General features: G+C 40.6%; 1 protein-coding gene across 4 annotated transcripts in view; it reads left to right on the top strand.

Annotated features, from left to right (window-relative positions):
- Window positions 1-26991, top strand: part of FNBP1L (formin binding protein 1 like) — a 215309-nt gene that overhangs the window by 155392 nt on the left and 32926 nt on the right. For 3 of the 4 annotated variants that reach the window (XM_089677304.1, XM_089677303.1, XM_089677306.1), the window contains 3 exons: window positions 2402-2548; window positions 10589-10792; window positions 17167-17181. In XM_089677304.1, the coding sequence (XP_089533430.1) occupies window positions 2402-2548; window positions 10589-10792; window positions 17167-17181 (366 nt within the window). The remainder of the gene's footprint in view (window positions 1-2401; window positions 2549-10588; window positions 10793-17166; window positions 17182-26991) is intronic. The other variant, XM_089677305.1, reaches the window with a different exon arrangement.

Below are 26991 nucleotides of genomic sequence, written 5' to 3'. Positions count from 1 at the left end.
AACTCTCAAGTATCTTCCTGGCTATACAAGTTAAATTACTCGGTCTGTAATTACTTGATAAAGACTTTGATCCCTTTTTAAATATAAGCACCACATTCGTCTTACGCCAATCCAGTGGTACCATTCCAACCATTAGGGAATCTCTAAATTACAAACAGTGGCTTAGGTATGACAGAGGTCTGCTCTCTAACCACTTCCCGTCTGGCCCATGTATATAAACGGCCGGATGGGAGCAGTGCAGGGGCAGGTGGCAGTTTATAAACGTCCTCCCCGCTTCCCAGGGAGCGTGCAGCACTGTGATCCGTGCTATGCAGAGCCATACAAAGCAGTGTACAAGAGCTGACGGGAGAGATCTGTGCTTTATACACAGGACTCTCTTCTGTTGGAGATACTCAGCGATCACCGGGTATCGGCTTTATACATTTTCATCATTTTACTGTTTCAGCAGTGCAATACTCCAGTCAGTTTCAGGGTAGTTAAAATCCCCCATGACGGCTTAGTGTGCTGGGAGAATGCTTCTCACATATGTGCATTTGCTGGGCTTTAAGGCCCACTCTGCCTGCTGCCTTATATATGTATACGTATATGCTACGTGGTCTGGAAGAGGTTAAATATTGTATATAAAATAGAACTGCCATAATATTCTCTATTTTAAAGTGAATGTTTAGGAATGTATCTTGTGCTGTGAGAGGTTTGAGGGAGTTTCACATTTCCTCTCATAATACTGCATTTTTCTTCGTCATTAGCAGATGTTTTGAACAATGACTTTCCTTAAAGGCTTCCTGTTTATAAAACTGTGGATACCTGTTAACTGCAGCCAAGTCATATTTTTGCATGGTTGCTGTGCTATATTTTCAACAGCTTGCTGAAAGTAAAGGCAACATATTTTACATCCACTTGTATGTAGCATAAAATGACAAACTTTGAAAGCAAATTGATTGTCTACCTTTTAGTTCTCCTAAACTACACTGATATTGGTCTTCATTCAGTTCCTTGGTATCGTTTTTTTTTTGTATTCAGACAAGAACGATCTACCAAATGTTTAGATTTTGTGGAGAGCAGGGTTTCATGGGGAGGTATAGGATTCTGACCTAAATATATGTTTATACAGCCCAGTGTCTGACATGGTGAATGTTGGCTTTTTTCACCTGATTACAAGAAACCATGGAGCTCACTCGCTATTTGTTGAATTCTACAGGCTGTAGCCCTTTCCTCTATAATTGGTACATTATTTTATTGTCCAAGAAAGGCTAGGATTATATGAGAGCATTAATTGACAGTTGTGTCAAACTCTTTGATCAGTAGTTAATTTGTTCTGGAATAAATAATTCCCTATCTACCTCACGTGTGGTGGGTAGCAGTGATGGAATAAGCATAAACTTACCTGTCCATCAGTATAATGCATCAACACAGGAATTTTTTTTTTTAAGGTTGTGTGGCTTGAAGCATAAGTTCACCTTTGGAACATGTTACATGTTCACCCGTTTTTATGGTGGAACTTGTAACTTGTTCCCACAGCTTTAGCCGCGCCTGCTGCCCCTCTTCCCTCTGACAGATAGTACAGGGAGACTTCTCCCCTTACTATCTGTCAAATTTGAAAACAGCACGGCCTTGTGGGGCTCTGCCCACACAGCCACATCACTCATTCATAGAGTTCTGTGACTGAGTCCCTACAAGTCCCCATAGCCTTAGCGGCTGTGGGCTTATAGTTTTCAATTAACTACCACAGCGCAGGGGAGTGCTGTGGTAGTTCATTTGAAGCTTCCTGTCCGTTTACCTGCATGACCGAACATCCCGTACGGCAAGCAGATATTCTGACAGGTCTGCAGGAGACCTGCATGGCATCAGCGATCTACTGATCGCTGGTGCAATGCTTTCCAGGCTCCTTTGGACAAAAAAAATAAATGCACATTTTTTTTTTTTACCTGCAAAAAATGTGCATTTTTTATATTTGTCCAAAAGGTGAACTTATCCTTTAAACCTGGTATTAGACCACTTGCTGCAACAGCTTGGCATTGTGGAAATTGATGTCAGCAGTCTGTTTGCTTTGGCTGAAAAGTATGTTGACATTTTCCTCCTAGTCCTCAGCTGCGGTGGAATTAGTTTATTATGGCCTCGACTTAGACTGCTACAGAATCATTGGTTTATGCTTGCCTAATTGCTTAGAGGACCTTTAGTACATAATGAAAGCTACTCACTGATTGGCTGCTTGGAATTTAGCATTTTCCACATTATACTTTGCCTTATTAAATTTTAGCATGTCACCTAAATCAGGTTTTTGTCCTGAAGTAATGTTCATTGTACGAAGAATGGTGTTATGAAATAATCATAATTTTTTAAAATCTGTGCTTTCCACCATAGTGGCACTTTAATGTTTGATGCAACCCCTTTCCTTTCACAGCATCTTCAAGAAATGGATGAACGGAGGACTGTGAAGCTGAGCGAGTGTTACAAAGGTTTTGCTGATTCAGAGCGTAAAGTTATCCCAATTATCTCCAAGTGTTTAGAAGGAATGGTACAGGCTGCCAAGTCTGTAGATGAGCGCAGGGTGAGTGTCTGGGAATTGCACAGGGATTCACAGATCTCATGTAGATTAAGATGGCACTTTGTCAGCTAATATAGGAACTGCTAAACTGTCAGTCCGCACATCTTATATATCATATATATATGTCTGGAATGCAATCGAAAAATTAGGTGAATGTGCTTATTTTAATCTGCTTTATTAGCTAGTGGGGCTGTGAGGGACAATATGCTGTGCATTATAAAAGGTCATAAAGCCCTATAAAAATAGTAATGGTGGTGCACTGAACCCAAAGATGAGTATATTCAGCTGTGGTTTGCAGTTTAAGTGGCAAATTTCTATCATATGAGCTGTTTCTATAGGTCCTTGGATTACTCCAAAAGTAAATGTGAAGAGTAAGAGTAACAAATACAGTATAGATTTAAAGCAGAGTTCTACTCAAAAGTTGAAGTTCCGCTTGTTTGCCTCCTCCCCCTAACTCCTCCACTGCCATATTTGGCGCCTTTTGGGGGGGAAGCAGATACCTGTTTTTGACAGGTCCAAGTTCCTCCTCCTATCTCCCGGTGTCTCCTGGGAACCTTCACAGGTCCCAGAAGACTGCTGGAACAATCAAATACGCAGCGGGCACCTGGCTGTGAAGCTGCAAGCTGTCGCAGCCCGGTGCCCACAGTTGTGATGCTGGCGCCGAGGAGAGAAGAGCAGAGAAGGGATGGCACGGGTGAGCACATCGTACTCTGGTACAGGTGAGTGTGTTTATTAACCAATTGCCCTCCAGAGGATTTACCTCCCCTTCCTGACCAGGCCATTTTTTTGCATTGCACGGTTTTGTTACTTTAACTGACAATTGCGTGGTCATGCAACATTACACCCAAATTAAATTTACGTCCTTTTTTCCCCCACAAAAAGAGCTTTCTTTCAGTGGTATTTGATCACCTGTGCAGTTTTATTTTTTGCGCTATAAATAAAAAAAAGACCTACAATTTTGAGAAAAAAACAATTTTTTACTTTTTGCTATTAAACGTGTCCAATAAAAAAAAAATTAATGAAATCAAATTTTGTCATAAATTTAGGCTAAAATGTATTCTGCTACATGTCTTTTGCTAAAAAAAAAAAAAAAATCCCAATACGTGTAAATAAATTGGTTTACTTGAAAGTTATAGCGTTTACAAATGGCGGCATATATATACTGGAATTTTTCAAATAAAAAAACATTTTCACTAGTAATGCGGCGATTAGCGACTTATAGCGGGACTGCGGCGGGCATGTTGACACTGGGGGGAACTGACTTGGGGTCACTGACATCCCCAGTGACACCAATACAGTGATCAGTGCTAATAGAATGGCACTGGGCAGGAACAGGTAAACATCTGGGGTGATCAAAAGGTTAAATGTGTGCTGTTTTACAGTATGCTGTGAGTGTGCTTTCCACTGTACGCACACTGCTTTTTATGGTTTTGCTATGCAGAACCATACAAAGCAGTGTACAGGATCTAACGAGAGAGAACTGTGTTGTTTACCCCGTTGGTATTACTCGGCGATCACTGGATGCCGGTGAGTAATCACTGGCTGGGACCCGGTGATTGACAGCCGAGGCTGCGATTGGTGGCGCAGGTAGGGCGCACGCAGGTCGCATGCGCCCCCTGCCCGGAACTGCAAAATCACATGTATATGTATGTATGTGTGTGTGTGTATATATGTATAGATGTATGTATGTATATATATATATATATATATATATATATATATATATATATATATATATATATATATATATATGATTTTGCGCACCCCGTGCCGCCCTGTAGCAGTATTTCTGTAGCTACTGACTTTGAATAAACACAAAACTGACTGGAACTCCGCTTTTAATAACCTTTTATGAAAGATTTGAAAGTAAAAGCAGTTGTGTTTTGGTGGCTCATAATTCTTATTTCATCAGGGACAAGAGAACATTAAACCATATTAGTGAATACATCTAAAAGTGGTGAATGTTGCCGATTCCAAAAGTAAAGTACAGCAATAAACCTTTAAATATAAATAAAAAACTTACTAAATGGTGTGTGTATATATACTTTGTCAAATGTTTATTGTATCCCACTTTGTAGAATTCAAAGGATATTACTACATGTAATCACATTTAGAAATGTATACATGCATCTTAGAAGTCGTCATAGTAGATGACCCCCATGTTGTAAAAAATTGTTACTTGAGCTTGGTAAAGGTGCAAAACAAAAAAGCAGGAATAGAAAGAGACCCAAGGCCTTTTCATGTGTAGGCAGTTCGGCTCTTTACATGTTCTTTAAATAGATTCTATAAAAATCCCTGATGTAATGTAACATCTGTGAATAAATATTACATGTATCTATTATATGCAAGAATATCACTCTAAATGGTATGCAGCACCTCCAGATATCACAAGAAAAAGGGTTTACATCCAACTGAAGACTCAGACTTTTTTTGTCTTTGTCCTGAAATGCTATTCCTTTTTTCTCTGATTGGAAATGCACTTTTTGCCCTACCACTTGAGTGCACTGTGCTGGCATACATGAATTACTCATCACAAGCTCTCCCACACAGTCTTTTAGTGCAGAAGAAAATGTCTAGATCTGTTAACTACCAAGGGCACTAACTCTCTGGTTCCTGCTGTATCAGAAAAGATTTATGTGTACCTATTGTAATATCTATTTCTAGGATTTGCAGTGACGCTGTCTTTGATACGGATGATGAGAGGTCTAGTTGCCAAGCTTGGCTTAGGTTTGGACTGTCAGATCGTTAATCGTTTTTTAGTCTCAATTTACTGAGCTAGATTAATCATTTTCCATAATAGCCATTATTTTCAGTAGTGAGGGCTGTAAATGGCAATCATATGGTTGAAAATAAAAATCATAGCAGGTAACAAATGCTTGATATTATAGTAAAACAAATACTTTATAGCTTAGTGAATTAAACTGTTGGTCCTGCATATACTGTATGTGGACTTGAACTAAACTTCCGTATTGTTTAGAAGCTAGAGAAGCAGTTTTACAACAAAAGAATATACTTAAGCTGAACAAATGGCTCAGAAATTCTCTCCACTGTATCTTTGTATCCTGATAGCAGGAGTCCCATGCTGTCAGAATACAGTAATCAGAACTGCAGCCCATTGGCTGACAGAATGCTGGTTTTCCAGTGGGACAGTTTGACAGAAGCTGGTCTAACGATCGGCTTCTGTTGATAAGAGAGGGCTACGCATGGATCAAAATTCAGACAGTTCCTGCTGAGCCAATTCATTTGATCCATTTGTGACAGCTTTAACCACTTGCCTACTGGGCACTTTTACCCCCTTCCTGCCCATGCCAATTTTCACTTTTCACAGCTGTCGCACTTTGACAATTGCACAGTCATGCAACACTGTACCCCTATGAAATTTTTATAATTTTTTTCACATAGAGATTTCTTTTGGTGGTGTTTAATCACCAGTGGGTTTTTTTTTATTTTTTTGTGCTATAAATGGAAAAAGAAAATTTTGAAAAAAAACCCAAAACAATATTTTTTACTTTCTGCTATAAAACCTATCCAATAAAAAATGAAATCAAAATTATTTATGAATTTAGGCCAAAATGTTTTTTTTCTACATGTCTTTGGTAAAAACAAATCCTAATAAGCATATATTAATTGGTTTACATGAACGTTATAGCGTCTACAAACACTGGGATATATACTGGATTATTTTTTTTTTTCTAACTAGTAATGGTGGTGATCAACGACTTACAATGGGACTGTGATAGTGTAGCAGGCAGTTTGACACTGACACTTTGTGGGAACTGACTGACACTGACATCACCAGTGACATTAATACAGTGATCAGTGCTAATAATATACACAGTGCACTGACTGGGAAGGGGTTAACATTGAGGGGTAATCATAACTGTATGCCTAGCCATGTGTAATGTTAATGTGTGTACTGTGCTGATGTGCCGATTTTTATTCCCCTGCTTTGCAGGGAGATAAAAACTGGCACATTGTCGCTGTCAGTATAGAGCTCTGTGTTTGCAATTCGAGTTCTCTTCCATCATCCACTCCAGCGATCGTGGGTCTTGGCCATAAATCATTGGCTGGGACCCACTGATTGCCATGTGCTGGGGTCAGTAACAGCACAGCCGGGTCAACAGGCGCTCACCCCCTACTCAGGCAAAAATCACACACACATATTTAAGTGATTCTGCACAGCTGGCCTGCACTGTAGCAGTAAGACTACAGTGCATGGTCACAAAGTGGTTAAACTGACTAAATGCATTCAAAACTGACAAACTAAAATGTTGAAAAAAATGCATGTATCTTCATTTTTGTTATAAAATTCTGCAAATAAAGCTTTCTACACAAATGTAGGCCAAAATGTATTCTGCTACATTTCTTTGGTGAAAATAACTCAAATCAGTGTTTAGTTGGTAGGAAAGTTAGTCTACAAATTATGGTATACAGTGGATATAAAAAGTCTATACATGTCCTGTTAAAATGTTAGGTTTCTGTGATGTAAAAAAAAATGACAGATAAATAATTTCAGAACTCCCCCCTTTAATGTGACCTATAAACTGTACAACTGAATTGAAAAACAAACTGAAATCTTTTAGGGGGGGGTAGAAGTAAACAAAAAAAAAAATATTTTGTGGTTGCAGAAGTGTGCACACCCTCTTATAACGGGATGTAGCTGTGTTCAGAATTAAGCAATCACATTCAAAATCATGTTTGATAGGAGTCTGTACACACCTGCCATTTAAAATGCCTCTGATTAACCCTAAATATAGTTCAGCTGTTCTAGTAGGTCTTTCCTGACATTTTCTTAGTCGCATCCTACAGCAAAAGCCATGGTTCTCAGAGTTTCCAAAGCATCAGAGGGATCTCATTGTTAAAAGGCATCAGTCAGGAGAAGGGTACAAAAAAATTTCCAAGGCATAAGAGATCCCATGGAAAAGTGAAGACAGTCATCAAGTGGAGAAAGTATGGTGCAACAGTGACATTACAAAGAACTGGAAGTCCCTCCAAAATTGATGAAAAGACGAGTAGAAAACTGGTTTGGGAGGCTGCCAAGAGGCCTACAGGCACATTAAAGGAGCTGCAGGAATATCTGGCAAGTACTGGCTGTGTGGTACATGTGACAACAATCTCCCATATTCTTCATATGTCTGGGCTATGGGGTAGAGTGGCAAGACGGAAGCCTTTTCTTATGAAGAAAAATATCCAAGCCCGGATACATTTAGCAAAAACACATCTGAAATCTCCCAAAAGCATGTGAGAAAATGTGTTATGGTCTGATGAAACCAAGGTTGAACTGTTTGGCCATAATTCCAAAAGATGTTTGGTGCAAAAACACGGCACATCACCAAAAGATCACCATACCCACAGTGAAGCATGGTGGTGGCAGCATCATGCTTTGGGGCTGTTTTTCTTCAGTTGGAACTGGGGCCTTAGTCAAGGTAGAGGGAATTATGAACAGTTCCAAATACCAGTCAATATTGGCACAAAACCTTCAGGCTTCTGCTAGAAAGCTAAACATAAAGAGGAACTTCATCTTTCAGCATGATAACGACCCAAAGCATACATCCAAATCAACAAAGGAATGGCTTCACCAGAAGAAGATTAAAGTTTTGGAATGGCCCAGCCAGAGCCCAGACCTGAATAAGACTGAAAATCTGTGGGGTGATCTGAAGAGGGCTGTGCACAGGAGATGCCCTCGCAATCTGACAGATTTGGAGTGTTTATGCAAGGAAGACTGGGAAAATATTGCCAAGTCAAGATGTGCCATGCTGATACTCATACCCAAAAAGATTGAGTGCTGTGATCAAATCAAAAGGTGCTTCAACAAAGTATTCGTTTAAAGGTGTGCACACTTATGCAACCATATTATTTAATTTTTTTATTTTTACTTCCCTCCACCTAAAAGATTTCAGTTTGTTGTTCAACTGAGTTGTACGGTTTATAGGTTACATTAAAGGTGGAAAGAGTTCTGAAATGATTTATCTTTATCTGTTTTTACATCACAAAAACCTGATATTTTTAACCGGGTTGTGTAGACTTTTTATATCCACTGTAGATCGAAAAATTGATAAATACTGATGTATTGATGGCCCATCTCATTTCTTGAGGCCCCAAAATGCCAGGACAGTATAAATATCCCTCAAATGACTGTGTTTTTGGAAAGTAGACAGTCTGAGATACTTGGTAAGAGGCACAGTGAGTTTTATACAGTGATATTTTTTTTATGCAGATTTTTTTTTACGTTTTTAAAATTTGTTTTTTCTATTCTTTCTCTACTGTGGTCAGAGCAATACGATGTTACCATTGTAACATTGTACTCTGGGCAAGTGATTAGGATTTTTTTTATTTTATATACACATTGATTGCTTATATCAACGAATTTCATTGGTATAAGCAAGCATTTTTACTGAATGAAACGGATTCATTCAGCAGTTTTTGTTGTGGTCAGCTTTGATTGGCCACAGCTGATAACATGCTACAGATGGGCAGTGATTGGCCCAGTCTGTACATGTGACCAATCACAGCTAGCAGCACAGTTGTACGTAATGAATGGCATGAAAGGAAGCCATTCATTGTTTACAACTGTCATGTGATGTGCTGTGATTGGTCACAGCAATCATGACACATGCAGCAGGCCAGTGTAGTGATCTGTCATCGTGTCTGGTGGACACAGCTGGTTTACAAGTCATGCTGGAACGCGCCCGTGGCGTGATCTTGGGAAGACGTTATAGGACATCCTTCCAGGATAATAGGGATCCCGGTCGGTCGTCATCTTACAATAGGCCAGGCGAGGAGTTAAAGGATGCGTTCACTTTTAGAACACTTTACACCTGTATTTAGAGGTCCCTCCAAAATCCTCCCTCCTGCGCAGCTGCTGTCACATTTAAAGTTGGCAGAGCTGTGCAGGGCTCCACCTGCACAGGCTTGTCATCCATTCAAAGCAATCTGTGAATGGATAAACTACTTGTCCTGTTTGCCACCGCAGCAGACGGTCTTATAGTTGCCAGTGTACTCCTTGTTTGACTGACACTTCTGTGGCTTTCTAACTGAGAGCCTGTACAGATGTACAGGCAGAAAGCTGAAGAATGTATCTTCAGGAGCCAGGCATTGCACCCGCAATCCACTGATTGTGGGTGCAAAATGCTTTTCAGGCTCCTGTGGGGAAAATAAAATCATAAATGCACATTTTTTTCCTCTGCAAAAATGTGTATTCATTATTTTTCACTAAATGTGAACTTCGCCTTTAATCAGTCTTAATATGTCCAGATTTCGAATTCCATCAGCTTGGGGAGCCAGAATCTATTGCAGGCAGCTATGGGCTCTAGCCTTAACACAGTGCTAAAGTTTACATGGGTGGAATTTTGCCATAATGTTGGTTTGCATAAAATGGCACACTTAACTACCAAAGCTCCGCTCTCCAGTGATGCAATGGTCGCAAACTCCATTTTCGATCGATCACAATTACGGACATAGTGACCTATTCTTTTTCTGAGTACAGCAACTTTGGCCAGCTTGATTGGTCGGCCCAAGATGCTGTAACCCCACACATGCATGCAGACATTAATTTATCCTGGGACCCAGGACATGCTGAGAATGTTCACTAAACTATGCATGTAGGACGCAAAGTACATTCAGAAGAAATTGTAGGTAAGGCAGAAAGTTTGAGTAAAAGAGACATACTTTACTTTTAAACCCTTTTAGTTCAGCTTTAGGAGGGACCTACGTATGAGATTTGAGCAGGAAAAAAAAACATTCTTCTAGCCCATAACAGAAATACGGCTGCAGACTTGTAAGGCTACGGTTCAGATACATTACTATACTGTGTATAGCTATGTTGTGCCGAAACCACATTCCATTCAGATGAATAGCATTTGACTTTGACAGGTTGGATGTGTTGTGTTAGTACATGTGGAGTCACCGGCTGACCAAGAAACATAATGGAATGCAGAAAGATCCTATTGTGCTTTACACTAATGCTGTACCTATGGAATTCTTATCACAATGTAAAAGTTAATGTTTTCTGGATATATCATTAACCAATGTATTTTGATACAGGACTCTCAGATTGTGGTGGACTGCTTTAAATCTGGTTTTGAACCACCTGGGGACTACCCGTTTGAAGATTACAGTCAACATATTTACAGGACAGTTTCAGATGGTACCATCAGTACCCCAAAACAGGAAGTAATGCGGAATGACCCCAAGATTACAATGGGCAAGGCTAAGGGGAAGTTGTGGCTTTTTGGAAAGAAACCCAAGGTAAGCATAGAATAGTCCTGCTTACTCTGTATCATTTCTAAGCTAGGTTCATCATTCAAAGGAAAGTTGTTAAGACAGAATCTGTGTGTATTTTCTATGCACAATGTATGTCTGAATTTGACCCTCAGTGGAGAGGCACTTTGGGCAAATGTCTGTAGTTTAGTGTGCGCTTTTGTTGTACCGCTTTTACTTTTCACCAAAACTTTACCTATGGAAAAAACAACCAACCATCAAGCAACCTAGTGACCTTCAGTTTAAAATGTCCTGCCTCTGTAGACATTAACACTTGTGCCAGTTGCGTTGATGGACTTTGTACCAAAGTGGTCTCTATGATTAAATATGTTCTTTGAGCTCCCACTATTCCTTCATTGATAACACATTTTAGCTGTCCTCAGCTTATCTGTCTTCTAATAACCTTTTTTCCTTTTCTTCCTTATTGGTCTGTTAAATATTACTATCTATCTATCTATATATATATATATATATATATATATATATATATATATATATATATATATATAAACCTTTTGTTACACATGTGTGGTAAGTGCAAAAAAAAAACAAAAACCTGTTAATCTTGGAGATTTAGAGCTGTCCTGTGTACTCTGCACATTTCCTTTTTGCTCTCATTTTGGGCTACAGAATGATTAGCCTTTGTTTTGTAGAGATCTTACAGTGGGAGTGATTTAATAGTTCTCAAAAGGCAACCAGACTAACGCCTCTCAGGCCATACAAATTTCAGAGATGTACTGAATGTTTGTTTGCATTCAAACTTTCATTTTTGCATTTTGCTTATTTTTGTTATCTGTTGAAGAAAACCACTTGCAAAAGTCTAGGTTAACGGAATCATTAACAGGCAGCCTCTTATACACAGTTGTTTTATATATACAGTACACATTTACTGGTTTTCCTGTCCAAGGACTGGCTTTTTTTGTTGGTGTATTTCTTGAACACTGTATAGCCAGACAGGCAAGACTCTTATTTTCTGGTCCAGCGCTGTGGCTTCCAATTTCACCTCTGCTGCTCTAATTATACAATGAATTAGCAGCATCTTCTCCGTCCTATAAGCAGGTTGCTGACACAGGTGCTGTAAAGCTCATTCAGGAAAAGAATGGCTGGCCAACATTACAAATCTTTTGGCAGGTGAAGCACCAATGTATTTAAATTCTGAATGTAACCGTTTGCCCAGAGGGCCAATTAAAATATTTCAGACCCACTAGTATGTATTTATGGAATAGACCTGATGGCACATATACATAGATTTTCACGTTAAACATTTTAATACATAATTCTTCAAAGAAGATGAAAAGATAGAAAATGCCTAAATGGTTTCACCAGGCTAAGCTAGCCAAAGTATTTTCTTTATAGTTTAGTTAATCATTTGGGGAAGCTGGGTAATATTTAACTGCAAAAAAGCAGAAGCAAGCTCTGACCGCAGTCTGTAAAATTTCAGAAACAGACAGAGATTCTTGTGCTCAGCATGTCTAAGCATGGCAGCACCCCCAACTCAGCCTTATCAAGATGAAAGGAATGGCATGTTTAGAGAGAAACTTGTAAAGTAGAAAAAGTTAGATCCCTGGAAGATCCTGACATTGTTCTCTCTCAAAAGCTGAGTTTTGTTTAAAAGCTAATGTAGGGGAGGACGATAACATGGGCTGTTTTTTACTTGGCTAGCTGTACTGTATGGTTTTCGTTGAGTGGCAGCTAATCAAGCTTTATTGGATCTCTGATTCACTTAACCAAATATATATTGCTTTCTGCCATTCTCTGGCACAAAAAAAATTTGTTTACCGAAGGGCCTCTGTGAAGCCTGTGTAAAGGTGAAAAAAATCCCTTACTTTAGTATCTATTTAGTATTAGGCTACATTCATACCAGCGATTAGGACCGGTGTGAATTTTAGCAACAGGAATCTGATTTTTGCTGTGGCTCTCAGTGGCTAGGTGCAGTCACTGGCCTTGTTGGACAGAATCGTCCAATGCAGTCCCAGTGAATAGATAGGCACCAGCAGGTGCCCATTATGTGCACTTTAATGCATGCCTGCTGGTGATAATGGGCCCAACTGTGTCAATAGAACTCTGAACCCTTTGAGTTTAAATGATTGTAACTAACCTGATTTCATCTACAGCTCTAAAAGGTGAAAAAAATGCTTTCACATGCTCTAGTGCAGACTTTCTCAACCTTTGTAATGTGGAGGAGCCCTTGAAATATTTTTTGGCTACAGGGAACCTCTACTAATTACATATACAGCTCTCAGTACATTAGTGTGATGGTCATTAGGAAGAATGCTCCTTAAGTGTGGTCATTGGGAGGAAAAAGCTCATTGGTGTCAGTGGTTACTCATCTGAGAGACAGAAATTGCCTATTTCTCAAGGAACCGCTAGAGGAACCCTGGTTGAGAAACCCTGCTCTAGTGTATGCTGCTGTTGCTTCTGTATGCACAACGAGAGCAGGGAACTGGTCAGCTGTGAAAGTAAAAGAACTTCCCATACAGAGTACATGTACCTGCACTCTAGTAGACATATCGGGGTTTATTTCCTAAAGCTGGTTCGCTCAGAATCTCATGCACTTCTGCATGGAAACCAGTGAGCTTATAGGTTTTATTGCTAAAGCTTAATTGAACCAGTTGAGAGTAGAAGCTGATTGGCTACCATGCACAGGTGCACCAGATTCTGAGTAAACCAGCTTTAGTAAATCTCCCCCACAGTAACTTTGAAAATGCTCACTTTGTGGTTAACCCATAGAAAACTGAAGGGCTCCTATACTATATTTCTATAAATCTGTTTTCAAGTACTTTCAATTGCCACACTGATTAGAAGGGTGCTTCATTTTGCAGCCAGGGTTTTACATTTTTTTGCATTTTGGTAATCAAGGCAGGATGATTGAGATTTTCCCTTCTGCAGCAGGAAGACTTGAGTCTTCATGTAGCAAGGGGCAGAGCAAAGAATTGCAGCAATAAGTAAAGACGGCTAGATGGTAAATAGCAGCCATTGTGAAATGTGTCCTATTAGTATCCTTTTTGTTAACATATTCCTTTTGGAACAGACCGATTTCCTTTTTGTAAGGGAATTTTTGCCATGTGTCCTAATCTCAGCCCAATTTTAGTCGGGAAACTGGTAAAAAGTGCACATTTTGTACCAGTATAGTAGCACTGAAACCGCTTTTGATTGTGTAAATGTTTGGTATTTTTGAAGGAATACTTGTGTGTAATCTAGTAAGAAATTTTATAATGTAATTGACAATTTTAATTTCGCCATATATTTTTTTTTCCGTATTCCATTGCTAGACTGTACTCCCTCAATGCCCATTGCCTGGAGCATATGGATTCAGTGGGTCTCAGTGTACCCATTTAGACAGGGAACTACTCCATTATAGCGTGAGTGAGGTGCATGTATGTAAGCAGAGAGCGGCTTCTTTCAGAGGCCTGAGGAGAGCGGTAAGTGTAAACAGCCTGGTGTGCAGTGTGCTGAATGTTTGGAAATGCATTTTAATATATAACCAGGCTGAACTGATGCATTTTTTCCATGCCTGTATATACACTCACCGGCCACATTATTAGGTACACCTGTTCAATTGCTTGATAACACAAATTGCTAATCAGCCAATCACATGACAGCAACTCCGTGCATTTAGACATCTAGATGTGGTGAAGATGACTTGCTGAAGTTCAAACCAAGCATCAGAATGGGGAAGAAAGGGGATTTAAGTGACTATGAACGTGGCATGGTTATTGGTGCCAGACAGGCTGGTTGGAGTATTTGAAAAACTGCTGATCTGCTGTGATTTTCATGCACAGTCATCTCTAGGGTTTACAGAGAATAGTCCGAAAAGGAGAAATTATCCAGTGGGTGGCAGTTGTGTGGATGAAAATGCCTTGTTGATGTCAGAGGAGAATGGGCAGACTGGTTTGAGATGACAGACAACAGTAACTCAAATAACCACTCGTTACAACCAAGGTATGCAGAATACGATCTCTGAATGCACAACACGTCAAATCTTGAAGCAGCTGGGCTACAGCAGCAGAAGACCACACCAGGTGCCACTCCTTTCAGCTAAGAACAAGAAATGGAGACTACAATTCTCACAGGTTCACCAAAATTGGACATTAGAAAATTGGAAACATGTTGCCTGGTCTGATGAGTCTTCATTTCCCCAGAGATGGTTGTACGTGAAAATCACAGATCAGCAGTTTTTGAAATACACAAACCAGCCCATCTGGCACCAACAACCATGCCATGTTCAAAGGAACTTAAATCACCTTTAATCCCCATTCTGATGGTCAGTTTGAACTTCAGCAAGTCGTCTTCTTCACATCTGGATGCCTAAATGCATTGAGTTGCTGCCTTGTGATTGGCTGATTAGCAATTTGTGTTTCCAAGCAAATGAACAGGTGTACCAAATAAAGTGGCCGGTGAGTGCAAATGCCGAGTCTAAAGTATATTTGCTGGTCTTCAGGTAACAAAAAACCTGGAGCCACAGTCATTTTCATTCTTAGCGGTTATACCCACTTTAGTCCTTATCAGTACTGTGGAACTTGTTTCAGGAAATTACATTCTTTCAGCTTTGTGCACAGACAGTCCTAGATTGTGGTGTGTGTTATACCTTCTGACAACAGACTCCTACAGATCCAAGTGTTACACAATGATCCTTCATGTATTCCATAAATTCAAAACATGACAATAACATTTTTCATATCCAAAATGCACCTTTTAGTACAGTTTGCAGTGATATGCATGACATGATCTGGACTCGGTTGATGTAAATAATGTTTGACGTGTGCATGCTGTGTGATTATAGTACATATAGCTTTACTACCACATTAAATGTGTAAAAATAACTAGAAGTTGATGATCCTTGTAACCTGTGGATCCCAGTAATTCAAATAATGCAGCCCCAGTGTGATTTATTCTGATAATTAGAATTTTCTTGTGTCACTGGAAATAGAGAAATGCATAACAATTAGGTTCTGCAGATGGATTCATGCACACTTTTTACTGCCCTATGCATATCTTACTGTATGAAACTAGAATTTTCCTTTAAAGAGAAATTGTCATAACTTAAAAAATTGCAAGTGAAAACAGAAAAATCACATGCTTTCTTGCAGCAATATTTCTTTACATATTCACTTGCAGTGTACCTTTTTATACTTGCTTGAAAATTTTGACTAATCCAGAAAGTCAGTTTCTTAGCACAACTACCCTCTTTGCATATTAAAAGCCTCCTCTTTCAATGCTGTCTAATTACTCTGTGCTGGCCAGCTCATTTTCCCCTCACCTTTCTACATAACATTTTGTATAGTATCTGGGAGAGAAGTGACAACTCTGAATCTGCTGTGGCTGCTGACATCAAATCCAAAATAGTGGTGCACAGCAGCATATTATGGCTTTTGGCGGTCTGCACAAGAGGGGAGAGTGGGGGGGTTACAGATACATGTACAGCATATGGTAAATGCACATATGTTATGGGACTGTTCTGTTGATGAGTGGTCTGGAAATAGGGTCGCTTTAAAGAAAATATTGGGACTGCCATTGCTAACTCTCTTTAGGGTACAAGTTTGCATGGCTCTCTCTGGCATCAAAAGTCAGAACTTCTGTTCTGCTGATGTGTCCTGGTTCATTAGCTCAATGTTTTGAAGCCATTGGAGCGGCACAACAAACAGCTACCATTTTCAGGAGATGTCAGCTTTGGCAGTCTGCATATTTATGGAAATGTTGTAGGAATAATTGTATTTTTGTGGAGCTTCATGTATAATGCCCTACATAAAAAGTGACCTTTTTGGTTATTGCTCTGTTCCTGTTTTCAGTGACCTAAATAATCATATGTTGTGTATAATAAATGAACGATATAGTCTGGCTGCCTTCCGTATGAGCCCTGCCATATTTCCAGATGTGCTTCCTCTTTCTATTTAAAACTATAAGCTGATCATCCAGTGGAAGTTTTGGTTTACACCACTGCTAAACTATTGACCCTTGTTGGCCCAATAGTTTAGTGATATTAGGCAAGCATCCTGCTGGCTGTTGTTTCAGATGGTCTTCAAAGTGTTCCTCTAAAGTAAGAAATCTTTTAAAAAATTATTTTCTTTTTTTCTTTTTATATATTTGACTTTGGTGGTCATCAGTCTCCAGCACACTTGACGCTATTAGAATCCACAGCCTCAGGTGACCATGTCTGTCTATCACTGTCCAGTTCAATTACTCATTTTCCTAGTCCCCACACTGTAATAGTGTTAGTTTGCACTGAATAGCTAGGCATCAGTTTTGACAGGACATGCCTGATTACAACATGTTCTTTGACTTTTTCTCAGAATATTAGAACAAAACGCTGCAATATCTTTCAGTAACTTGCCATTTCTTTCTGCTGCTGTGGAACGGTTCAGTGGTCGTTAAGGATGGTAAGCAAAGTGTGCCGGTCTGTGTCCCATCCTACCAACGTGAATGTCACTGCTTGACTACTTGTATGTTTTGTTGCTAAATAGCAGGTGGATGTGCTGGCAGCTTGCAAAATTCTTCATCTCCTGCTCCACATCGAATAGTTATTTCTTTTTAGGCTGTATAACACATCTATATTATGTCAGTAGGCTGTCTCTTTGGATTTTGTATATAGTGTTACTTTTAGGCTTTTAGCCTCTGGTAGAAACCTATGTTTACCAAATTCAGAGTAAATTTGATCATTTCTACTTCATGGCATATTTTCTTTTAAAGGATACTTGTGCTGAAAAAATAGAGGCTACAATTGCTGACCATCTTCTGAAAATGTTAGTTGTCTGCCTGCCTCTGACTTCAATGTTTGCTGTCACTAATCTGTGACAGGTATACTGATCAAGAACTCCTCATCCATAGTGACCCAAAGTACACAAACCACTGATACAGAATGATGGCTAGCTGTCACCTCAAGAGTAAAGGACAAATTAGTAGCGTGTATGCTTCCTCAGCACAAGTTTTCTTATTCGAGTGGATCATTGTCGAAGCTTTGTGTAACTTATGTTTAACAAGCTGAAACTCTTCTTCAGTCAGAACTGCATTTTAAATAGATTTCTGTGGCTGGGTCTAGACTACACAGAGATGGTAACAATTAAAGCTAAACTCTAGGCACGAAGTGATGCTAGTGATACTCTCATAGATTTCCTACAAAATTTAAAGTAGATAATCAGACTGTAAAGGTACCAAACATGTATATAAGAAAATAAGACATTTATTTTTATCTCCAATATACATCAATTAGGATACAATACATGTATTATACACCAACAATTTTCTAATACTTCTACCTTTTTTATCGTATTTGTTTGTTTGGTACAAGCCTAGACCATAATGCTATCTAATGCATTGATTTCTCTCATTCAGTCCACAGGCTGAACAAGAAAAATCTAATATACTCTATGCCAAATGCAATAAATAGAGGAATCTTCTCTGCTGGCTATGGTGTCCATACAACTGCAGCGTTTGTGGCTATCTGAATCAGTGACTGTATCTGACTGGATTCAGTCACTGTTCGGTTGACAATTTTTTCCATCAGCTCCTTTGATTTTTTTTTTTTTTTTTCCAAAGTTTGTTGAGCAAGGAGGTACCAGCAGGGTTATCCATGGCTTGAATTTCAGCTGATTCAACAGAATCCAGCTTAAGCATAGTGCAGCATTACATAGCAGTCACCAGGGGCGGACTGACAACTCATGGGGCCCCCCAGGCAATAGGGGATTATGGGGCCCGGTGTCCTTGCCCAAACTCAAAAAAGCCTATGAAAAAGGTAACGGGCATCTCATGGGGCCCCCTATTGACCTTGGGCAGTGCCTGAGTTTCCAAATGGTCAGTCCGCCCCTGGCAGTCACCTAATTGTTCTAATGCTGACTAATATGCTATTTTTATAGGCCCTGGCCTCTCCACTCCATACCTCTATTGTCCAACTCACTGAAACATGGGAGGCTGCCTATGACCATAGTATCTTAGTCGTTCTTTCACTGTGTTGGCCGGTTTCAATTGAACCGTCCGATATTCCGCTAGTGCAGTGGTCGGCAAGCCATGGCTCGTGAGCCACATGCGGCTCTTTACACGCTTTAATGCGGCTCTTGTGTGCCGGGCGCCCGCTCCCCTCCCTCCTCTCGGGCGGCAGGGACTCTGCAGCGTGATCCAAAAAAAAAACAGCCAGGGCAGCGCGCTCAAATGCAAGGATTGGCCAGTCTCGCCGCCACTCGCATCCTGATAGCCAGTGATTGGCTGTCAGGATGTGTGTAGGCGGGGCAGTGTGACGAACGTGAGAGGAGCTAGGCTCCTCTCTCAGTCCGCCCTGAAGACGGCGAGAGGAACGCGCGGAGCAAAGGTAAGTGAATTGACACAGGGGGGACTTGGCTTACTACTTGCTACTTACTTACTACTACTATATGAGGGATGAATTAATATGGGGGATGAATTACTATAGGGGGGATGAATTACTATAGGGGGGATGAATTGCTATAGGGGGGATGAATTGCTATAGGGGGGATGAATTACTATATGGGGGATGAATTACTATATGGGGGATGAATTACTATAAAAACTTATTGAAACTAAAAACAGTGTACCATCCTATGTATTTTCAGTTTTAAAAATGTGGCTCTCAAAATAAATTTCAATCGTGGTTTTGGCGAGATTTGGCTCAGTTGAAAAAAAAGGTTGCCCACCACTGCGCTAGTGTGTATAAACCTTTAGTTCTCTTAATCTGAGCATCTAGAAATTAAGCTCATAGTTGACATTTCCTGTTCTTTGAGTGCTGGTGTAATGCAGTCTACATTCCTTTCTTCAGGAGGTGTTTTCAGGTGCTAATAACTGAAGGAAGGATCTTATCCAGTTTAAAGTGGGGCAGAGCAGTGTGCATCTTCAGACTGCTGAGCAGTGGGGTGACCCAGGAAGCTGCAGTCTTTAACTGTGGTATAAGCCTTCTGACTTGTCAGGGAGGTAGTGGAGTAAATGCAAAACAGAAGTACCATTCTTTGGGCAACTAAAACTTCTAGGAATCAGAATTGTGTATTCAGCCATCTGGCTATGATTTCCTTTTACTTCAGGAAGGAAGCTACAACATCAGTCTAGTCTTTTCTTATTTTGAAGGTTACAAATTGAAAAAAAACTCCCAAAAAAAAATACATTCTTAACCTCTTTAGTACCGGACACTTTCACCCCCTTCCTGCCCAGGCCAATTTTCAGCTTTCAGTGCTGTCACACTTTGAATAACAATTACTCAATCATGCAACACTGTACCCGGTTTTTGCAAAGTCGAATGTCCAAGGTATTTAGAAAGGCATGGAAAGTTTTTTGAAGTTTTGAAAAAAAAAAATTACAAGTTTTTTGTTTTTTTTTTTGTGTTTTTCTCCACACAACTCTGGGGAGGTGATGGGGATTTTGTTTTTTTATTTTTCACACTATCATCGCTTGTAACAGGGATAATCGCTGTTATAAGCAACCATTTGTTGTCAATGAGTCCATTCATCGAGTGTGTATTGTGATTAGCTGTGTTTGGCCACAGCTAATCACATGTTCTAGATGGGGCTGTGATTTGACCCTGTCTGTAGCATGTGACCAATCACAGCGAGCGACACAATGGTACACAATGAATGTCTATGAATGGAAGCCATTCATTGTGTACAATTGCCATGTGATCTGCTGTGATTGGTCACAGAGATCACATGGTACCGGCAGCAGCTCGGTACAATGATCTGTCATCCTCTGTGTGTGGTGGAGCCAGCGGGTGACAGATCGAGCCACAGCATAGCCTGATCCTGGAAGGATGTTATATGTTGTCCACCCAGAACAGGAGAGCCCTCGTCCGGCTGTCATTTGACTAAATACTAGATGGAAAGCAGTTAACTGTACAGTATGAAGACACAGACAAAGTTGTGTGGTTTTTTTTTTTGTTTTTTTGGTGTGTGAAAGTTTATCTATTTTCCTTTATTACTGTAATGCCACAATAGAAGTAGTGCATCCAGATCTGTGCAACATTTGTAAACCTTAGGAGCTGTATTCAGACCCTACCGGATAGTCTACACCTTGGTTGCTGTATTCCCCTCCTGGACATGCTTACCCAATATTCCAAACCCTACTCCATGAATACCCCACAGTGAAATACCCATTGGCAGAGTCCAGGTGAAAGGGATCTATTATAGAACCGCATGTGAACGTTTCTCAGAGTGACGATGCGCCCCTTGCATTGGTGCAGAAGCTTGAATGCTGAGACATCGGTCTCTGCATTCAATACTAGCTCTGTTCAAAGCATGTAAAAAGAGGTCTAACTGACAACAGCTGTCACAATAACAGCCTTAATGCAGCCATCTTTGCGTAGGGTTCAATCTCTTCTCCTACTCCCCGTTTTCTACCTGACTCTGTTCCTGATATGTCTGTCCTAGACAAGACAGACACAAAGGCAGTCACAAAGGGGGGATGAAGAGGATATTGAGGAGGTATTGGAATAAGCTGCAGAAGAGTTTTCTTCCCTAGATTGTTGCCAGTTGAAGATGTAGATTCATTCACCATGCTTAAGAATGTGGATAAGCTCATTGCTGCCATCCACAAAAACCTTGGCCCCCGTGCACCTTGATTCTTTTCCATGTTGCCATGCCCCTTTGGGTACAAAGAGACCTTCAAAATCTTTTAAGACATGTCCTATTCATGACCAGATAGAATTTACAATCTATGACAGCTGAATCATTCCAGATAGGGTTTTCACTCTCCCCCAAAATATTTACTGAACTCTGCAGTGGAAACAGAGCTCACTAAAAAGTGGTCTATTCTTTTGGTTGATCCCACTGTCTTAGTCTTAAACATCTCACTGTATCTATTGAAGATGTTCCTTGTGTCAAAGATTCTGCAGATAGAAAGGTTCAGACACTCCTAAAGCTGTCTTTACTTTGGCAGGCCCAACCCTGCAACCAGCTCCTGCTTTAATTTCAGTATGTCAAACTGCAGCTAACTGGACTAGGGCAATTAACAACCAACATGTCCCTGTTTTTCAGGATCCTAATTTAACAGAACAATTTCAGCAGTTACCTTCTGCTCTGCTTTTTTTGTGTGGGTAACCTAGAACATGTCATGTGAAAGATTTCCAGAATGGCCCCATTTTCCATTCACGTTTACAGAATCTTTTGACCAAAAGCCTGGTCAGCTGAAGCTGCCTTTTTTTAAAAAAAAAAAAAAGCACCTTGCACATATGTATTTTCAAGGAAGACATCTGTATGAGGTGGCATTTGGATCAATTTGTTAAAAATGTCACATGAGGGAAGGTTTTACTACAACAGCAGAATATCCCAAAAGCCCCTCCTTAGGAGCCTCTACCTCTGTAAAACGCAGAGCACTTAAACGCTATACCTAGGCCTCAACTTCCAAAACTGAGTTCAGCCCTTCTTTTTGGTACAAGACTGGGGCCTCAAAAGCCCTGAAATTCTTTCTCAAATCCCTCTTCCCAATGAAGACACCCTTACCCCCAAGAGTGGGAGGACATGTATTACAGTTTGCCTCTGTCTGGATCACAGACATCTCAGATGTTAATCAGTGTTTTCAGTGAGTTATAAAACAGATCAACACTCTACCCCCTTACTGCTTTCTTTTCTCAAATCAACCAAAGACTGTTCAAGGACAGTCAGATTGGCAAGAGATCCTGAACCATCTCTTGTCCCAGGGATTATTTGTGCCAGTGCCCCCTTAAAACAGGTTCAAAGGTTTTTATTTAATCCTGTTCACAGTACCAAAGTGCAGTAAGAATATCCATCCCATTCTGGACCTAAAATCCGTCAACAAATACCTTCAGATTCCAAAATTTTGCATGAAATCCACAAGGTCAGTAACTGTCTCTGAGACAAGGGGAATACATGGCATTTGTGGACCTTCATTATGCCTGCCTACAGCAGGTTCTATGTCTCTACCTCATTAGCACTCTCTGCGCTTTGCAATGACAATTACTTGCAATTTGTCACACCGCCTTTTGTGATAACATCTGCTCCGAGTTTTCAAAAAGGCCCAAGCACCTCTTCTTGCCTTCCTGAGATCTCAGGGCATCCAGGTCACAGACCAAGGTTGCCACTGCAAGAAGACCTAATATGCCTGTACAGTCCTATCTTAATGTGTTCTGTCTTGAAGACGGGAGGGAGAGAGCACAGCCATCTTGCACTTACTCCCAGCTCTCTCATCCTATTTGCTCCGATCTGTACTCCTGTTTGCAATCTAGAAAGCTGTGCCAGCGCCCACCTGTGTCCTACCAACCGATGGCGTCCTCTGTTGCGCAGGACATGGCGGATGCCCGCACAGCTTTCTATGTTGCCGATAGGAGTACAGATAGGGGCATAGAGGAGGAGAGAGATTATTGCTGAGGGAGGGGATTTGTGCTAGGAGTGGTGATTTTGGGGAGGGAGAGATTTGTGCTAGGAAGGGGGGATTTGAGGGGAGAGGATTTACAGCCTGCAGACCACTAAACTCCTCACAAACTACATTTTAGGGCTTGTTCACACCTGGTGCAGTGTGGTAACATATGCAAAATCACGTTTTCCCACACAGTACAAAAATGTGTTGCCTTTTGCAGACACGTGCGGGCACCATTTTTTCTTAAAGGCAACCCCCAAGCATCTACCAAATGCACATGCATGCACACCCACTAAAACGCATAGTAAAAAATAATCATGCCAGCACCTTTTCTTGCATGTTTTTTGGGAAAAAATATACTTTAATGAATATTAATGCACAGAAACACAAATCGTGCATGCACATGAAATGACGCCAAACTATGGTACTTCTCCAATCTCCGTAGGTGACACTTTAAAAGCCTTTCCAGGTTACCAGTTTAGAATTACACAGGAGGTCTGGTGCTAAAATGATTGTTCTCTTTATGTTCCTGGCCGATACCTCACATGTGTGGTGTGATCGCCGTATATGTATCCATGCGCGACCTACGTATATGTTTGCCATTGTGTGAGGGGGCAGGGCAGTTTACAATTGTATTTTTCATTTGGTTAAAGTTTATTTTTACGCCCCCCCCCCCCCTTTTTTTTTTAATCACTTTTGTTATCACAAGAAATGTATACACCCCTTGTTATAACAATGAGCAATGGTCCTTTTTACTGAGACATTTGGGGTCTCCATGTCTCCTCTGCTCTTGAAAGCTTTGGAACAAACTCAGATTGGTTCGATTGAAAGCTTTCCCTTGCAGGTAAACAGACCAAACCCAGAAGTGACAAAATACTCCTTCTGGTTTCGTATACCATAAAGATTATCGGGGACAAAACAACACCAGGATGATGCCTGTAGCTGCAGGCATCATCCTGTTATACCACCTGCAACATATATGTACGTCAGTCTTAAAGAGGTTAAAGTGAGTCTATTCCACATGTTCACAGCTCTTACTGTGAAGAAGCATTTCCATATGTGAAGGCTAAATTTCTCTTCCTCCAGATATAAAGAGTGCCCCCTTGTCTGCAATGACGTGAAAGTAATTAAAGCTACACAAAGTTTACTATATGGACCACTTATGTATGTTGATCATATCGCCCTGTTCTCGAAAAATAAACTCAGTTCAGCTAATCTTTCCTCATAGCTTAGTTCCTCCCTGCTTCCTATCAGTTTGGTAGTCCTTCTCTGTTCTTTCTCCAGGTCTGTGATTCCCTTTTTTGTTAACTGGTGCCCAATATTGAGCTATATATTTCAGATGAGGTCTTACTAATGATTTGTAAAGGGGCAAAATGATGGCTTTCTTTATGGAGTCCATACTTCATTAATGCAAGAAAGTATTCTGCTTTTAGAAACTACAGCTTGGCATTTTTATGAAGCCTATGATCTACCAGAACACCTAGATTCTTCTCCAACACTAACTCCTCCAACTGTTCTTTTTTTAGGATATATAATGCATCAATGTTTTTAGCCCCAAAGTGCAACATTTTTCCCCACCGTTCTCATTTATTGCTTGAGGACATCCCAGGGTCTTTGCCTGTGTCTTGTACTTTCCAAATAAGATGAGAAGAAATCTTGTCTGTAAATTCCATATCTTGGAGTACAGTAGAGGACACCGCTCGCCCTCCTTACCATTCCTTGGTTACTGTGTATTGCTTGTTACAAACCTCTAAAGCAGTGGTCTCCAACCTGCAGCCCAGGGGCAGGATGAGGCCCCTTGCCTGCCTTTTTCTGGCCCTTAGGGCACTATTTCTGCCACGGATACCAACAATGGGGCAAAATTCCTGCCTCTGGCACCATTGGTAGGGTACTATTCCTCCCACTGTCACCAAAAAATGGGCACAATTCCTGCCATTGACACCAAAAAAGGGACACAATTCCTGACAGAAATGATGGTTCCATTCCTCCAACTGATAACAATGATGGGAAACTTCCGCTGACTCCAGTGATGGTACATTATTCCCCCCACTGATACCAATGATGAGGCACTATTCCTCCCACTGATACCAATGATGAGGCACTATTCCTCCCACTGATACCAATGATGAGGCACTATTCCTTCCACTGACACCAATGATTAGGTATACTCACCTCTCACACTAGGACATTTTCTACTCCTGCTGGCCACAGTCCAGCCCCCCTAAAGCATAAAGGACAGTAAACAGGTCCTTTATTTAGAATGTTTGGAGACCCCTGTTCTAAAGACTCAGTTGGATAGGGTTATAGGGAGGGGCGCCCAGTGGGTGTGTCCTCAAAATCTTTGGTAGTGTTCAGTCAACTGAAGTTTCAAGCCTATAACCTAGAGTCTTATGATACTTGCCTATGTCCAGTACTGTACTCCAAGATAAAGAATTCAGGGGTAAGTCAAGACTCTCTTTTCCGGTTCCTTGTTTTTGAAGCCCATCTCCACGGAAAAGAAAAATGCTCCCTTAGACATAAAGAAGCATTTGCCAGTTTTATTATTTGTTTTATACATTAACAATTTCTCTTGATGAGTTTGCTTTTTACATAAAATTGATGTTTTTTCCTATCTGGCACTTAAAGGCGAAGTTCACTTTTGGAACATGTTACACCCGTATTTAGGGTGTAATACCTACTAGCTCTTCCCCACTCACACTCCCTCACCCATTCCTCTGTTACAGTTGGCGTGGGATCCTCTCCCCACACCCGCTGCCACATTTTAAAATTGGTGTCGCCCACACAACTGCATCATCCATTTACAGGGATCTGTGAATGAAGAAAGTATGTCCTGTCTGCCACTGCACAGACGGCTTGTAGTTCTCAAACTATGAGGTTTCTGATGAGAATGAGTTCATTGATACTTCCTCTAGCTTTCTAACAGAGACTCTGTACAGAGGTATGGACAAGAAAGCTGGAGTAAGCATCTGCAGAAGCCTGACATTGCCTGACACCCACTAATCTCAGGTGCAATGCTTTTAGGCTTGAGTAGGAAAAAAAATCATTAATATACATCTTTTTGCAAAAAGTTTTGCTTTTATTTTTTTCCGAAAAGTACATTTAGCCTTTAATGGGAATGCAGAGATGATCTGAGCCAATTAAAACATATGGTGGTGCCCTTGCATTTGTTCTTACAGTTGTGACCAAAATTATTCAACCCCCACTGAAATTGAGTGTTTTGGCCAGTTTGACATTGCTTTTGATCATTCAGTCATCTTGCTTACATTTACATTAAAGAGGCACTTGTAGGTCAGACAAATATAACATAACAGTTATAATGAAATAACCACAAATGTCTTTTCTGTGCTCACAGCATTATCAGTTTTATTCAACCCCCAAGTGACATTCAATCTTAGTACTTAGTACAGCATCCTTTTACAGTTATAACAGCTTTTAAACGTGAAGCATAGCTTGACACAAGTGTCTTGCAGCGATCTACGGGTATCTTCGCCCATTCTTCATGGGCAAAGGCCTCCAGTTCAGTCACATTCTTAGGCTTGCGCACTGCAACTGCTTTCTTTAAGTCCCACCAGAGGTTCTCAATCGGATTTAAGTCTGGTGACTGCGATGGCCACTCCAAAATGTTCCAGCCTTTCCTCTGCAACCATGCTCTAGTGGACTTGGAGGTATGCTTGGGATCATTGTCCTGTTGAAAGGTCCAACGTCTCCCAAGCCTCAGGTGTGTGACGGACTGCATCACGTTTCCATCCAATATCTCCTGGTACTGAAGAGAATTCATGGTACCTTGCACACGCTGAAGCTTCCCTGTACCTGCAGAAGCAAAACAGCCCCAAAGCATGATTGACCCTCCACCATGCTTCACAGTAGGCAAGGTGTTCTTTTCATCA

The sequence above is a fragment of the Staurois parvus genome, unplaced genomic scaffold (assembly GCF_062004578.1).
Source record: "Staurois parvus isolate SC_StPar_1 unplaced genomic scaffold, SC_StPar_1.0 ptg000183l, whole genome shotgun sequence".
In the NCBI taxonomy this organism is placed as follows: domain Eukaryota; kingdom Metazoa; phylum Chordata; class Amphibia; order Anura; family Ranidae; genus Staurois; species Staurois parvus.
Note: the sequence above shows the minus strand (reverse complement) of the source record. Positions and strands in the feature narration are given on the sequence as shown.